General features: G+C 50.6%; 8 protein-coding genes across 8 annotated transcripts; 4 read left to right on the plus strand and 4 right to left on the minus strand.

Annotated features, from left to right (window-relative positions):
• Nucleotides 1–37: 37 nt before the first annotated feature.
• SNOG_03227 (hypothetical protein) lies at nucleotides 38–250 on the minus strand (the record flags this gene model as incomplete). Its single annotated transcript, XM_001793749.1, has 2 exons — nucleotides 38–77; nucleotides 180–250. The coding sequence occupies 2 exons, from the start codon at nucleotides 248–250 to the stop codon at nucleotides 38–40; spliced, it is 111 nt and encodes a 36-aa protein (XP_001793801.1).
• On the plus strand, nucleotides 243–1,061 carry SNOG_03228 (hypothetical protein; the record flags this gene model as incomplete). Its single annotated transcript, XM_001793750.1, has 1 exon — nucleotides 243–1,061. The coding sequence occupies one exon, from the start codon at nucleotides 243–245 to the stop codon at nucleotides 1,059–1,061; it is 819 nt and encodes a 272-aa protein (XP_001793802.1).
• Nucleotides 1,062–1,635: 574 nt separating this feature from the next.
• SNOG_03229 (hypothetical protein) lies at nucleotides 1,636–2,566 on the minus strand (the record flags this gene model as incomplete). Its single annotated transcript, XM_001793751.1, has 2 exons — nucleotides 1,636–2,114; nucleotides 2,188–2,566. 2 exons carry the CDS (start codon nucleotides 2,564–2,566, stop codon nucleotides 1,636–1,638), a joined length of 858 nt encoding a protein of 285 aa, XP_001793803.1.
• Nucleotides 2,567–2,972: 406 nt separating this feature from the next.
• SNOG_03230 (hypothetical protein) lies at nucleotides 2,973–3,322 on the minus strand (the record flags this gene model as incomplete). The annotated part of the gene is made up of 2 exons (XM_001793752.1): nucleotides 2,973–3,113; nucleotides 3,164–3,322. 2 exons carry the CDS (start codon nucleotides 3,320–3,322, stop codon nucleotides 2,973–2,975), a joined length of 300 nt encoding a protein of 99 aa, XP_001793804.1.
• A 1,035-nt stretch (nucleotides 3,323–4,357) lies between these two features.
• SNOG_03231 (hypothetical protein) lies at nucleotides 4,358–6,982 on the minus strand (the record flags this gene model as incomplete). Its single annotated transcript, XM_001793753.1, has 3 exons — nucleotides 4,358–4,642; nucleotides 4,695–6,602; nucleotides 6,638–6,982. 3 exons carry the CDS (start codon nucleotides 6,980–6,982, stop codon nucleotides 4,358–4,360), a joined length of 2,538 nt encoding a protein of 845 aa, XP_001793805.1.
• A 2,405-nt stretch (nucleotides 6,983–9,387) lies between these two features.
• Nucleotides 9,388–11,730, plus strand: SNOG_03232 (hypothetical protein; the record flags this gene model as incomplete). The annotated part of the gene is made up of 1 exon (XM_001793754.1): nucleotides 9,388–11,730. The coding sequence occupies one exon, from the start codon at nucleotides 9,388–9,390 to the stop codon at nucleotides 11,728–11,730; it is 2,343 nt and encodes a 780-aa protein (XP_001793806.1).
• Nucleotides 11,731–12,406: 676 nt separating this feature from the next.
• SNOG_03233 (hypothetical protein) lies at nucleotides 12,407–13,918 on the plus strand (the record flags this gene model as incomplete). Its single annotated transcript, XM_001793755.1, has 1 exon — nucleotides 12,407–13,918. One exon carries the CDS (start codon nucleotides 12,407–12,409, stop codon nucleotides 13,916–13,918), a length of 1,512 nt encoding a protein of 503 aa, XP_001793807.1.
• Nucleotides 13,919–14,982: 1,064 nt separating this feature from the next.
• On the plus strand, nucleotides 14,983–15,192 carry SNOG_03234 (hypothetical protein; the record flags this gene model as incomplete). The annotated part of the gene is made up of 1 exon (XM_001793756.1): nucleotides 14,983–15,192. One exon carries the CDS (start codon nucleotides 14,983–14,985, stop codon nucleotides 15,190–15,192), a length of 210 nt encoding a protein of 69 aa, XP_001793808.1.
• Nucleotides 15,193–15,427: the final 235 nt, after the last annotated feature.

Here is a 15,427-nt window from a genome sequence, read left to right on the forward strand (position 1 = left end):
ATAAGCAGGGCGCACTACCCTTTCATGCTGGAACCCTTCACGATCCGATACCATCACATGAAGTACCACCGCCTCGCCTATCTCCTACACATCAGGATGTCTTACGCACAATACTCTCTCAGACCGATCACCGTCTTCACCGTTCTGCAAACCTTCAATGGTGTTCGCGAAATGCTTACTCGGCATCGTATTCTTCGTAAGCTCGCAACCTCTTTCCGTACCAAACCTCAATCCAGTCCCAAATGACCATCCTGAGGCTAAAGCGCACTACTCACGCACCAACACCTTCAACACAAGCCCATATACTTCCCCGTCTCCCTCTAGAACTTCGGGCGCAAATTTACCACTTCGCTATCCTCCCCCTCTGCTCACGCAACAACTTAAACCAAGTCACCATCACCGCCGCCGACGCCGTCCACGGCAGCGACGCACGCTATCCCTCTTTCCTACCCTCCGTATGCCGCGTCAACAAAGCCACGCGCATCGACATTGGGCTATGGTTTATTAGGCAGACAGAGTTTAGCGTTCTATACGTCCAGCACCTCGTCCACTTCTCCCAATTTCTCTCGACTTTCCCGCACAACCAAGGTTTCGCAGCAATCCGCCGGCTGGATTTTCAACTCTTCAGTCGCCATAAACCCAGCCCTGGTAAACCAAACTCGAGCGTCGAGTTTATGAAGAGATGTCCAGAATTGACACAAGTACACATGAAGTTCGACGTATGGCAGCTTGTCCAGCACGAGAAAGAGCAATGGACACCTGTAGATACGGAGTTAGTTATGTTGGAGGACATTGCTTCGACCTTCGGACTTGCTGCGTTATTGGACGTGGGGAGCCTGGTTACGCTGACGATTGAGTTGTGGCCGAAGACTATAGCGCGTACGAGTATGGGCATCAAGGTCGTGGTGCCGGATTGCTGGCCCGCGATGGAAGATGTAGTAGCGTGGCTAAGGAAAGGCTTCAAGGAGAGGGGCAAGAAAGTTGATGTGAAGTTTGTTGAGAGTGGAAATGCGGGGATACGGTGGTATGGGGTGCAGCAGAGTTTGGGCATGGGAGTGTAGTGGTGTTGGATGCAAAATGTTAGTATGAGAGCATGATTTGAATGATAGTTACACATGAAAGCACCCCAAATTGCCAACTTTGATTGTTATATATGACATCTATCAAAGCTAGAGAGACTCTTTCCTCCCTTAGCTCCTCCTCAAGAGCCTCTCTTTACACGCTCTAGATCCAGCCGTCTCAACGCACCCCTTCTTCTACGGTCTTTCTCCTGCACATCGGCCTCTTCCAGTGTGCAAAAGTGACATTTGCCTTCCTCTCGTGTCTCGAGCCACACCCAATCAGGGATGCCGGTCAGTATATATTGACATGGCCGTCCACGACTGTCTTGTGCACATTTGAGTATGTACAGGTCACGCGCAACGTGGGGACAGTCGACGTGGCGAGTCTTGACCTGTTGACACATTGTGAAGGTATTCAAATAGATTGTGAGCAAAGTTGTTTGAAGATGAAAGAGGAGATTATGTCTGAAGAGTTTTAATATGCAGTTGTGACACAATGACTGAGACTAACAGCTCCCACTTGTCTTGCTGCTTCAAGACACTTTGACCAGTCTAGACCTATACTGTCGCTCCTTCATACATTGAAAGATAACCCACGACGCCTGATCGCGCCCGGCGGCGGCCCCGTACCATTCATGCCACACCCGTCAACGAAGCAAGCGCTCGCGGTGTGAATATACCTGATCTTTCCATCTTCCACCCTAAACAGATGACTGTCCGGCGTTGCCGTGTCATTTCGCGTGCGATCGAGGCCAGTGAATCCCATGAAGACATCAACGACGCCATATACCTCGTCAACAACGTACCGACGATTTACCATCGGGATATGCTCAGGTAGTCCGCCAATATCGCACGTGTTTGCAGATAAGTTGCCGCGTCCAGTGTATGCGCCACCTTCAAGACGAGCACAGGGTGTGCCAAACGGCACATGAACTGAGACGTCGTTGCAGCGGTTTGCGTAGGCGTCACCGGCGGCTTTGATCGTCTCCCGGGGGAGGCGCATATTCTCTGGAATCGGATCCCAGTTCTCTTGACTATTCCAGTATTTGTAACCTGTCGCGTTGAAGGCCCCTTTGGAGATGAGTTAGTGACCATCTTGCAGGCTGAGTGCGAAGCATTGACGTACAGTCGCCTTTGTCTGTCACCAGGCTATCGATCAGAACCACGTTGCCTTCGTCGTCAAGCGTCATTTGCGTGTGAATGACATACGGATGTTTAGGATCGGTCACAATGATCTCCGTGAACGTCTTGCACTGAGTCGTATCCAACATTGAGCGATTCGAGTCTATTGTCATTCCGAAGGCTGGTGTACCATTTATGATTGTGCTGGTCTTGTTGTTCTCAACGTATTGCATAGTGTACGCGAGGTTCTCGAAGAGATCGTGTTGCCCAGTCGCCATCATGCCAACGTACTGTGTTGCGACATTTTCGAGGTGCGAGCGAGTGCACTCGAATGCTGTCGAAACTGTCGCCAATGTAATGAGCTTGAGCGCTTTTGAGATCATGGTGAAATCACTCTTTCGAAGATTGGTCCTTCTCCTTGGTTTGAAGCGACAGGAATTGTACTGCTTTTCAAAGTTCATTTTTTGAAGTTTGCGCAAACCTAGTTTATACCCGGAGAGCCTTGTTCCTGGATGATATTGGCCAATAGCCTTTATGCGACTTTCTTCCGTCAATATGGACTGCCGTAAGGAATCCTTTGATCATATACACATAGTGTGGGGTCTACCGGCATTGTGTGTTCCTGGGCGTACTACAGCTCGACCCCACATGGCTCTCATATTGAGCATACCAATTTTTCCAGGACTTGGAAGTAACTTTGGCGATCCGCTCCAGCTTAATGGTTACTCCAAGCACATCTTAGGCGATACTCTATGCATGAGACGAATTTAATGCCGTCCCGACTCTTCCTCATAGTTCATCTGGTCTTCGCACTCCTGGCACATCTTCGCATTGCCTCAGTCGACACGCAATCCACGATGCTTCGCATATATTTTTGCAATGTTCCTCAGCCTCTTCCCACGTGTCCCAATGCGTGTTCATCGATGCAGCCTAAAAAAATTAGATTTCAACATGCAACTCTTGCGGCAGGTTAAACATACAATCTCTTGTGGTGAGGGAGCTCGCGGTTTCGCAACCTCCGTATCTTCGGTTGGCAGCTGCTCATCGGGCAGGTGAGGAGAGCCGCAGTGCACCATTCCCATCATCATGAAGGTAATGATGAGAGCAAAGCAGATATGCGATACTGGATGTGCTGCCATTGCGTGCACATATACAGGAAAGAGAGGGTAATATCTTGCGCGGTGCAACGCGCCCGAGTACGAGCGAGATGTGGCGCGGAGGCCGCCGATATTCCGGTCTAGCTAAAATTGTACTGGCTCGATTCCCCTGGCGAGACAGCGTATTCAGAACAACCGACCGCCTCGAGTACTTCAAAATTTGTAGTTTTCGATAATTGAGTATTGTGATCACTTCATTCAAAATGTGCAAAATAGTTCAACGGGGACGCTTCCTGGTGGCTCCTTCCGCGAACATCCATTGGATGTCTCTAGCCTCCGAGCAACAGCCTTACCCCTGCTCCGGAGGTTAGGGATTGTCAAACATGAGTAAACCAATTGCTATTTTGCAGGTGGTCGGCGCTTATATGTCCTCTTAACCCGGGAACTTGCTTACTTGAGCTTTTTCACAACGCACAGCCAGAATATACACGCTTTTCCCACGATGAAGAACTATCACTGAACATCCAATATGGCAGATAAACGTAAGGTCCAGCTGCAGGCACCACTCTCTATGCTTTCGGTGCTTGATTCACGCGAAACTTCATCATTCCTCTCTCCAGCAGCAATTGAGCGGTATCGCAGTGCAAGTCACCCGGACGTTGTAAGTCGTCAGAATGTGTATCCTCATGATGGTCCGATCGATGATATGGAGGATGGTGGTGGAGGTGATGACACTGTGGATCTGTATCACATGGTATATCTCTGATCAGTCGCGCCGAACCCTTCAGAGTATGAGGATGTGTTGCGTGTGGAATGATTGGTAGAATGGTCTAGAGCGACGGGGAAATGACAATGGGGTATTTACGTTACGCACAAAGATTCCAAAAACAAAATAATACAGCTCGAACTTCAATTCAGGTCGCCTTGTCTTCGTGCAGGCATGATTCTATACGCAGCATTATAATGCAACAAATTGTGAAGAATGCATGATGAAAGAATGAATTTGCGATCTCCATACTCAGTGCATGTTCTATCCCAGGTCTCTAAACCGGCCAGGGCCTCCACTAAAACCACAATTTACCACTTCCACTCTCCCTTTCTCGGACCAAAATACTCACCTTTGGCGACAACACTCCTCACCGCCTGTTGAGACATGTCAAGGGTCTCGGCGACCCATGTTGTGCCCCAATAGTCGGGCATAGCAGCTCCAGGTAAAAGAACGCAGAAGAATAGGAGGATGTTACAAAGCGCAAGCCCAACATCGAGCGCAGCGGAAGTGATGTAGTTGTACTGCATCCACCAGCCACGGTACTTGTTCCGAATCCATTTGTTGAAGACATAACCGACCAGGACCCATGAAAGCTAGATGAGATGGTTAGCATAAAATCTGGAGGCGGGAATGGTGGAAACTTACAATGTTCATGGGGGAGTAAGGTGGAACGTAGCTCATGCAGCCGAAGACCAGGGGCATGCTAATCTTTCGGATCAGGCTGACTCTGGGGAACATGCGCGAAAGACCCCAGACGAGGAATGGAGCAGCAAATCCAGCAAGCCACATGAATTGGAGATTCTTGTAGGTGGAATCTCCGGAGAACAAGTGCTTGGGGCCAATAGCACCCCAGATAACACTGGCGTTGTAGAATGTCTTGATGTATGCGCACGTGAATGAGCCAGTTGCGGCCGCCGTGCACACGCCCTTGATAGCTCCCATCGCCCATTCGACTGTGGCAAGCTGGCACAAGCACGACCATACGGTAGCCACCAATTGTGCGGTGAAGAGCGAGCGCTGGGGTACGTGCATGTAGTGGCCAATCTTCAAGTCCTGGCAAAAGTACAGTGCTTGAGTCATGACGATGTAACCAAAGGTCTTGAACATCATCATGGCGATGGGGTGGCCAGGCTGGACATAGCCGATTATGAACTCAGTGAACACATTGAGACCAAGCTGGATGTTGGTGAAAGCTTGGATGATACCGATTGGAATTGTCCATGTGGCTGCAATGATCAAGGAAAGGACGACAGAGTACCAGGCCATTCCGGTAGGAAATGCGAGAGCGGAAGCGAAGGCAAAGGCAACCATAACTGCCATGAGACCGAGATACCACCAAGTAGGCACGAGCTTGTACTTGCGCATGATTTTCATATGGACATCATCAAGCTCTCCTGTGGACGACCTCCAGCGACGCCAGATCTCGGCTCCATGGAATAGGTAAGTGTGGCTGACAAGAGACGCGATGCTGGCGAAGCTGAGGCCATATGCGAACGCATTCGCGGTAGAGAGGAATAGAGGTGAGTATGCCTCGTACTTGGAGGGATCTACAACGTGCTCTGGGGTGAGGATTCGGGTGGTGTTGTAGACCTTGCCAGTGTTGTCCAAAATGCTGTTCTGAGATATGGACACGTGGTCACCATACCAGACGTTGGAAAAGTTGAGGGCGGGAATGATGATCCAGACGAAGAATATAATGCCAATACCAGTGTTGGCATGCGCATGCCAGGGACTGATCAACGGACTATTGAAAAATCCGTTGATTTGTGCCCAGTCAAGAGTGAAGCCAGTGAAGGGAAATCCGAGGCTGATTCCGGTTGACTGACCAAAAAGCTGGTTGATGACAACGTTATTGGGTCTGATCCAGGTGACCCAGGCGAAAGTGCTAAACGCCGGGATGATGAAGTCAGGTAACCAAGACCAAACAAACATACCGCCCATACAATACATGAACCACCGGTAACGGGATATGGACCAACCATTGGTCTTGGAAGGGTCACTCTTCCGATGATCGTGAAGAGCATACAAGAAGCCAACGTTCACCAAAGCGCCCGGCCAGATCATAGCTGCGGGCTCGACAAGGAACTTTCGGACAGAACCTGCAAGTCCAAAACCGAGACACTGAGTGGACAGGGCGAAGAGAATGTTAAAACCCCAGCCAAATGAACTTGTGTCGAAATTGTAGAACTTGCGCAGTGAGACCACAGTATCGATGAAGTAGCCAGCTCCACCACCAAAAGCGGCGTTTGACATTGCAACGATGATAACATGCTCCTTGACATTGAAAGGTCCAGGGTTCAGATTGCCCTTAAGGCCGAAAATGGAAAATTCCTTGTTCGGGAGAACTTTCGCAAAGAGGAGCCCGATTGGGTAAGCCAACAGCAATACGACGTATGGGCCAATTGAGACGATCGGATAACGCAACAAGAAAAGAGCGTTCACCGATGAGCAGATAGTAGTCATGAGAAGGCCGATTGTCCAGGCTCGGATCGTGGATGTTGGCACGTCTTCATCGTAGTTCCGGACAACTGCGCGGACCTCAAGAATGATTAGCTGAGAGCATGGCATGGTGAACTTCAATCACTTACTTCGGGATACGGTGAATTCTCAATCACTTCTCCGACGAGATGTGCCTCGCCCTTGTGGTCGTGAGCGTCAGTGACCGCGTCAACCATCTCAATGGCTTCGTCTGGCATGTTCGGGTCCCATTTGTGGTCGCGGCGAAAAGCAGAGAGCCGATGGTTGGCTTCGGTTTCGCTGATGTCGCGCACCACCTCTTCGATGATGGGATTGGCATCTCCATGGCCTGCTACCATGCTACTGTTGCCAGCCCGTTCTCCGCCTTCATCGGTGAATTCGGTCACAGTGACGGGTTCCCTGTCAGTGTTTGACCTCTTGAAGCCCATCCGCTTACCAAAGCTTTTGGACGACATCTTGATGGTGGGGAAAGGGTAGAAGAGGTAGAAGGTTACTCGGCCAGGGACAAAAGAAGGCCATGGGAGAGGACACTGGTTAAATGTAACTTGCCCTCCCAGCCCGTCCACGAGATAAGCTTACACAAACGGTTGGAGAGACTGGGATCACCGCGGCGTCAATACGTTATCTATGGAGCTACTTCCATGTTTGGCAAAGGGTTCGAACGAAGCATGGTAGCGCGACCAGAAACCCTGAGCTCGGTGTAAAGCAAACCTAGCACCATTGGTTGGAGGTAAACGCCTTTGGCCGCGTACCAACCGGCAGCACGCGACCTTGGATGCTGGTGGTAGTCAAAATATCGTCGACACTATGGCGATTGAGGGAGGAGCGGGGTAGATGCTTGCGCCTAGCGCTTGCCACGCGCGGGAATGAATGGAGATGAGGTTGGTACAAGCTCTCGGCCTGCCTGATTTGGTACAGCTGTTATCTTGGACAGTGTTGCTTGATTGAACACAAGCCGCACAAGCGCGCGCCCCTAAAGTTGTTCCTCGGGAGCTTCTCTGCTAGTAGCTCCATGGTTCGTGTCTTGACAAAGCTTATGGTGCCACAGGCGCGGTATCTAACTCCAAACTGGGCTGTTACCGAGAGCGTGCACAGTCTTCGGTCAGACCTCGGACAACTCAACGTGTACTTGCTCACATCTGTATACGAAGCAAATAGAAGGGTCGAGGCTGAAGTCAGGCATGTTCGCATGAACTAGGGCCCGGCAAACCAGCTAGTGTCTGCCAGGTGACATTGAGCAATTGTGATGGGAAGCTTTCATTCGTGCCACTTTGCACTCACGGGCCTGGATGTCCCGACTCACAGACTGTGCCGCAGTGCCGACATATGCCAAAGACATAGCAGTCGCATCATTGGGCTGCATCGAGCAATTGTGTGTGGACTACTGTCACGTTCTTCGCCCCTGTCATAGATAAGCCCCTCAAGCCCTGATCCTTCGAAGCGGAAATAAGTTCTGGCGCTGTCAAATCCCGGCCGGTCGGACTGCGGTGGCCCCTGCGCGGCGCTTGATCCTTGGGCGGCGCAGTACAACTCCATATGATCAGCATAAAGCCGCCCTGTATTGTCGACTTTCTGCATCTTCGTGGCGCTGCTCATGACTTCATCAACCAACACTCGATGCTGCGCACGCGCTAACACTGATTAAGAGGCACTGTGTTTTTCCGCGACAGACATGGCAGTATATTTGACGAATCACGGCGAAATCTTCTTCCATGAGAAGGGTTCGTATCGCAATGCGCTACAATGCTTCTCTGCAGGGGATGGCAAGTTAAGCCTATCGCGTTACGACACTAACCCCACATCAAGGAAGCTTAACCAGGATAAGGATGTCATTGCCCAATGAGAACCTTTAGAATGGAATTGAGACTCTACGATCGAAGCCGCGAAACGTGCATCACGCATGATCATGGCGGCGAGGAGCGTCGCTGGATAAACAAGACACTGATTGCGCATCTCTGCAGCGGGAAAACGATGTCCTTCTCAGGTCGTTTACACTTGTGTTGCATTGTTGGAGTCCCCATGTGTCTCGTGTGCAATCTGTGAGGGGAAACGCTAGTCTCTAGCACGCTTCGGCGCGTCTTTCTCACCCCAGAAGCACCGTCCCCGATCAAACCATTCCCTGACATTGACATCGACATGCAGTTGTACTATACAAGCGGTCGTCGGTATCGGCTGGCCACACGACAAATCATCTGAAAGGTTTCGCAAAGCATAAGCAGCACGATGCCGTGTGGCCATTTGTGATCGATCATACTTCTTCCTGCAGAGCATACTTGTGCACTTCCCCTTCTTCATACAAACATCGACCTCTTATATGAGGGGCCCAAGGATTTATAGCTACACTCATTGGCATTCTATGGCTTCTTTGTGCCGGAGGCCGTTAGCGCGGTCAATAGCCTACTACGAGTGCTGGATTCATACCATTCGGTCCTGAATGACTGAGCAGATATTCGCCACCTAGCTTTCACGACCCTTTCTCAAATGAGCAACAACATCGAGTGTAACAGTGTTCCAGCTGGTGCCTTGGACTGGCGGTGCTCAGATGAGCTATGGCCGGTATGCTAGTGTGTGTAAAAGCAAAATTTTGTGGGAATCCACGTCGCCATACTCACCACCCTCTTGCCCATCAGCATCCAACTCTCAAGTCCTCAACCCGATTCCACTGTGCGCGATCCGGAAAGCGTAATTGCGGCGCACCAGGATAACTTCTGTATCATCTCCAGTCTACACAGCCATGGATAGCTACAACGATGACGACGACCACGATGACGATCGTAGAGGAAATCGGAGAAAGAGTCATGCGTTAAGTCGGCGCCCAAATTTCCTTGATGACTTGTTCGATCAAAGTATTCAGCAAAGCATGAGCGCGCCGCTTTTCAAACTTGTTCGCAAGTGGATCAGTGGCCAGGTTGGATTGGACCTCACCTACTTGGTATGGGCTATTGCCATCTTTGCTTCGGTGAGCAAGTATGGCAAAGTGGCCATCTCATGGCTATCCCAAAATGTGACCAATTCACTGGAATTAGCCGAGAACGACGCGGCTCTGACTGATCTACGCATCTGGATCCGAAGACAGCCGTCGCATGCCATGCTTTCATTGCTTCCAAGCTTTGAGCACCTTGAGTGGACAGATGTTTCTCAAAAAAACGGGACCAAGAAGATCGAGGGAGAGAAGACTCACGAACTGCTCAGCTCTGCGGGGTGTACGCCTTTCTCCTATCAAGGTATACCTTTCGTCTTGTGCAAGCCGAAAGGTTTGTGGGAAGTCAAGAGTACGCTTCGTTGCCTATGGGGCAACGCCAAACCCATCGAGAGTCTGCTGAAAGAGGTTCAGAAGAACGCCAAGTCCCAGACGAGCAACCTCAGCATTTTCTCTAACATTGCCTATTCGTACCGTTCCGAAGGCGGGTGGCTAGAGCGCAGGTGTCGCAAGCGCCTCATAGAAACGGTCGATCTTGATCCACTGGTCAAACAGGAACTCGTTGCCGACCTCCAGGACTTCTTTGACGAAGACACCGAGGGATATTACCACCAGAATGGGATTCCATATCGAAGAGGATACTTATTTTATGGCCCTGCCGGAACCGGCAAGACAAGCTTGTCTACCGCCATCGCCAGCCACTACGATCTTTCTCTTTACATGATCAATCTGGCCAACATGAACGACAGTACCTTGCAGGAACAGGTACAAAAACTACCCACGCGATGTGTCATTCTGTTCGAGGACATTGACGCTGCTGGCGTTACAAGGGAGAGCACAATGGTTTCTCGAAAAGGGAAATCAGACAGTGAGGATTCTGAAGATGATTCTGAGCGCGATGGAACTCGAAAAAAGCGCGCCACCCGCAAAGCAAAAGAACCACCACCTCGAAAGACCCAAGTTACTCTTAGCGGGCTTCTAAACACACTCGACGGACCAGGCTCAAAGGAAGGTCACGTTGTGATACTCACCACGAACGCACCCGACTCGCTTGATGGAGCATTGATCCGTCCTGGAAGAATCGACCATACAGTATTCCTCGGCTATAGCACAAAGATAACGGCTGCGATCACGTTCATTCGCATCTTTGGTAGTGATAAGCGTTTGGCAATGCCAAAGAAGGAAGTCGACCGACTAGGTAAACGATTTGGTGACGTGGTACCAAACAACGTCCTCACACCTGCTGAGGTTCAGAGGTTCTGCATGAATCGCCGAGGCTTTCCTCTTACGGCCATCACAGAGCTACCAGTGTACTTGAAAGAGATGCGATCCGGCAAACCTCGATTCGAGTATGACATCAACCGTGCAGCGCCACAACCTGTAGCTGGACGGGACCCTGCGGAAGACGACCATTCTAGCGAAGAGACCCAGGAAACACCTCCCAGCTCAGATGAAAGCATTGTAAATTCCGAGAAATTCAATCTGAGCTTCGAGGAACAAGGCTTCTCATCTGGTCTCAATCAGTCAACGGAGACGACGGAACATTACTCCAGGCCAGAGAGTCTTCCTAAACTTTCCGCGTCAAGTATCTCGATTACGGGCTCGGAGGACGGCCTCGCATATGGCGAGTATTATCCACGCCGATATGAGGCTTCTAGCGCCAATGTGAACGACAAAGACATCAGACAGAGAATTTTGGGATTCCTCGACGTGCTTGCACCAGCATCGCCCATGCCAGTAGTTGAAGATGTTCGCGGTCACAACTTCAGTGTTCCCGAAATGGTCATGCCTTCACTGAGCATGAATGCAGGTCATTCAGTCTCTGCGTGGACAAGCCAACAGGCAGCTCTTCAAGCTTCCGACCAAAACAGACTCATTACTACAGAAATTTTGCAGCCGTTCCATGGCAACCAGTGTCGCCAAGGTCTCTTGAATCCCTCCGGTCTACAATCAACACAACCCTCCCAACAGTCGCCCTCGCATGCCGAGCCAGAACCAGCGCGGCCGCTACATGTGGGCAGAGTGACTCTAGAATTGAGCCATGGCGAACAGCCATCGCCGGCTGTGTCCGCTGAGTCCTCGGTGTACTATACGCCTTTGTCTCTTGAAGAGCAAATCGATGCGAGTTTTCATAAGATCTTTCAGTCAAGCGAGGAAATTTATCAAGAGCAGTCGGCCGCGAGAAATGAACGTAGCACACTCATTCTGCGCACTGTGGATCCACAACCACTGGATGAGCTTGAACACCTACACATCAATGACGGCGGAGACAAACGGGACTGAGGAAGTTTGGTATGATAGTTTCGCAGTTTGTAAAATCTCAGCGGAGGTGTCCTAATAATTACAAGTTCGGTACTAGATTTTGATGATGCTCGAGGAGACCTGAACATGCACGTCAGTTATTAATCCCTATTTATGTTGACAACAATGACACTTGTTACTTACTCACAGTTTGCCTCGCACGCACGATATGCTCCACTGGCAATCTTTGTGAAGGCACTAGACGGTCCTTGATGACCCTGTCAACGTCTGTAATTATCTGCAGTGTCTATATCAGCGCACGCAGAAAATGTTCTCTCGACACCGCATCCTTGTCACACGTGCTGCGCGGCTGTTAGTTTTGTCGCCACTAGTGCGCCGTCCGTATTCGGTAAGCACGACCGCAATCACGCCTCTTTCATTCGTTCGGATGAGATTTCCGTTGCCAATGAAGTGTCTGCGATCATGTTTCGGTGCGACTCGAGCGAGATGCGGAAGAAAATAGAAAATACTGGCTGGAACTCGAAGGACAGCATGTCCTCGCTGACTGTACTCCTTCTCGCTCCTAATTTCACGTTCACCCCGTTCAAAGGGCAGCTACATCATCGTTGCTGCTGGTCGCACCCGATTGTTCCACTGTCCTCGCCCCTCCTGGCGCACCCCTCGTCCCGCTGTATTCACTCCCCCTCCGAATATTGTCATGGGCCTCCTCGATCTACCCCCAGAACTTCTAGATCTCATCATCGGCGCAGCCGCGCCCCATGGCCTGGAGAATTTCGTGCTCTCGTGCAAGGCTGTGTTCGAGCGTGCGAAGTCACAAATTGAGCGACACAATGCGCTGAAAAAGACATGGAGCCATGCCACCAATGCAAGCCAGGCGCGTTGTGGAGACACCCTCAACGTTCTTTACGAAATATCACGTGAGCCCATCATTGCAGAGTACATTACGTCTTTGAGTCTGTGGGACCAGCGCGTAGACAACCAGATGCCAAAAGAGCCCGTGGCAGATGACTTCCGTAACGATGAGACGGCCATGATGAACATCAAGGCCTTGCTCCAGAATGCCGACTACTCCGCCCTCGTGGGCCAGGACGAGTGGTGGCAACAAATCTTGGACGAAGATGCGGCGGGCGAAGAAATGGGTGTCGATAAGCTGTATGCAACGGTCGCGCTGCTGGCTCTTCTCCCTAACCTCAAAACACTTCAGTTGCCTGATCGATGGCATGAGATCCGGAGAGACGAGGCCGCCGAATCTTTGGTGCCCGTTGTCGAATCGCTGATCAGAATGTCGAATACTAGCCGTAGTGCACGAAGGCCACTGGGTTCCCTAGAAACCCTATTGCCTTTTGTGGAGGAGGGTTACGATGTGCGCGCCAGCTTGCAATGTATCCAGCCTTTCATGTGTCTCAATAGCGTCCGCAACCTTTACGCTGTTAGTTGCGTCGCTCTAGAGGACGACTGGAGCAATATGCCATTCGAGTGGCCAACAAGCCTCAAATCCCCGTTGACCAGAATTGAGCTTGCCAGTTGCTGCATCGATGCCGGTGCACTGTCAGTCTTATTGGCCAATACTCCTGCGATTACAATATTTCGCTATTCTCACCAAACCAAATGGGATGGTCTCGAGACCGACTGGAATCCCGGTGCGTTCGTGGAAGTGATCGCGAATTACCTCGGCAATCAGCTTCAAGAGCTCGCAATAACGATTGACGAACTACACGGCGAAGTTGTCAATGGTCTATCCTCTTTCATGCGCTTCGTCAGGCTCCAAAAACTTGAAGTAGACGTTGCTGTCTTCTGTGGTCCACCGCTCGAAAGCGGCCAGCGTCGCGGGCGCGACGCTTATGCGCCAGACGGTGCTACGTTGTGGGTACATAACGACATACCATGTATGGGCGACATGCTGCCTGATAGCATCCGGGAGCTGCATGTAAACACCGACTATCCCTATCCATCCAAGGATGCGCTGCAGGCGCTTTTCAAGAACATTAAGATACGACGAGAAGACAAACTCCTCAATCTTGAGAAGACCGTCATAAGGCAGTATAGATCAAGTACTGCATGGAGAATGGCAGAAATGCACCAGGCGACCCTAGAAGTGTTTGATGAAGGCGTAGCAGAACCACGGCCGCGGTCTATGATGCCAGAATGGAAACGCGAATTCGACGCGCGAGTTGGTGGCATCGTAATGACCACGAGTGAATTGACATAGTGGTAATGAACAGGGAAGCCGATGTGGAAGTGTCTTCATTGCAAACGCGAGAAACAAACAGGCAGATTCTGTCGCACGTTCCACGACCAGTCTCCGCGAAGGTGTCGCTACTTATCTATTTTATGAATGTCGGGCCTATTCGAATTGATTCGTTGTGGCATACATCATGTGTACGTCATGCTTCAATGCCAGGGGACCTCAAACTAGACTACTTCGGTCCGGAGACTTACGCAATGGGCATCTACGAGAACAACTCGTTTCCAATTTCGAGGTCATTCGACGACACTACAGATTACATCCAATGCGGGACATGACTTGCGCCGGCGACACTGCTCTTTGCTAGAAGTCTAGTGAAGAATATTACATCGAGATGCTAGATGAGAGGCTGTACCACCGCTCTGTATTGCAACATCGTCCTGGTACAACAAATTTCTCCACATGTATACCTACTTTGATTGGTCAACGCGAATACGAGGATTCTGGGAACCATACTTCAAAGCCACATCACATAAATTTGGTACAGGATCAAAGAATGCGGCCCGTTTCCGGCACTAAAAATCGGAGCTATTTGTGTATAGTACATTTCGGAACCTCACTCTGCAACACTACAGAGTGCGTTTGCATTTTTGCTTGATAAATCGAATAAGACATCATAACCTAGCCGCATTTCACTTCATCACATCATGCTCTCCCCGCAACATGAAGCTCACACAATTTTTCGTCGGTCTCCTTTTCGTCCTGACTACTGGCAAAAGTGCTTCACATCGACGAGCTCAGAGGGTAGACATGGGCGTCTTCCAGTATTTGTTACTCGGGCTTATCGATCAGCGGGACGGGCCTGTTAGGCTTCCTTAAAATGCTTCGGGCATGTACCGAACAGCATCCGCACATTGCTTCATCTTGATGTTAGCTGAATTGCCGGAACGCTAAATTCAGCCTCTGTCTCGCAACTATAAAACCTTCGAAGCCCTTCCATCTCTCCCATCTCGCGCCCACTCACCAACATCCAAACTACTACCTCAAAATCCAAAATCCTCACCACTTTACCCCCATCTCAGCACATCATGAAGTTTTCCCCGGTCTTCATCGCCTTCCTGGGCGCTCTGGTTACTCAGATCGACGAAACACGCGCCTTCGACGTCCCCAACTGGTGGGGTTGGGGACCGGAAGACTACCAGAAAGTCTTCTACGGCGACCGCGTGGAGAACTGCCGTCGATACATGCCTCCCCACGTCAGGCGAGCTCTTTGCACGCCTGAAGCTCTTGCGCAATAGGCATATCACGATATGCCGGAGCCTTTTCTGAACTTTGCGATAATGCTCATCGCTTCCACTCGAGAGAGTAGAACTCAGCGCTGTACGAGCTGAGGTCGATACTACAATGCGACGAATCTGGCCTGAAAGGAGGTACACCTGGGTTCTACAGTGAGATCTTCCATCCTGCTAGATCTCAGGTGTGGGAGAACTTTTTTTTTTCATTCGAGTTTCAGAGCCAGGGTTTCGGTTCGGA

The sequence above is a fragment of the Parastagonospora nodorum genome (assembly GCF_000146915.1).
Source record: "Parastagonospora nodorum SN15 chromosome Unknown scaffold_4, whole genome shotgun sequence".
Lineage (NCBI taxonomy): Eukaryota > Fungi > Ascomycota > Dothideomycetes > Pleosporales > Phaeosphaeriaceae > Parastagonospora > Parastagonospora nodorum.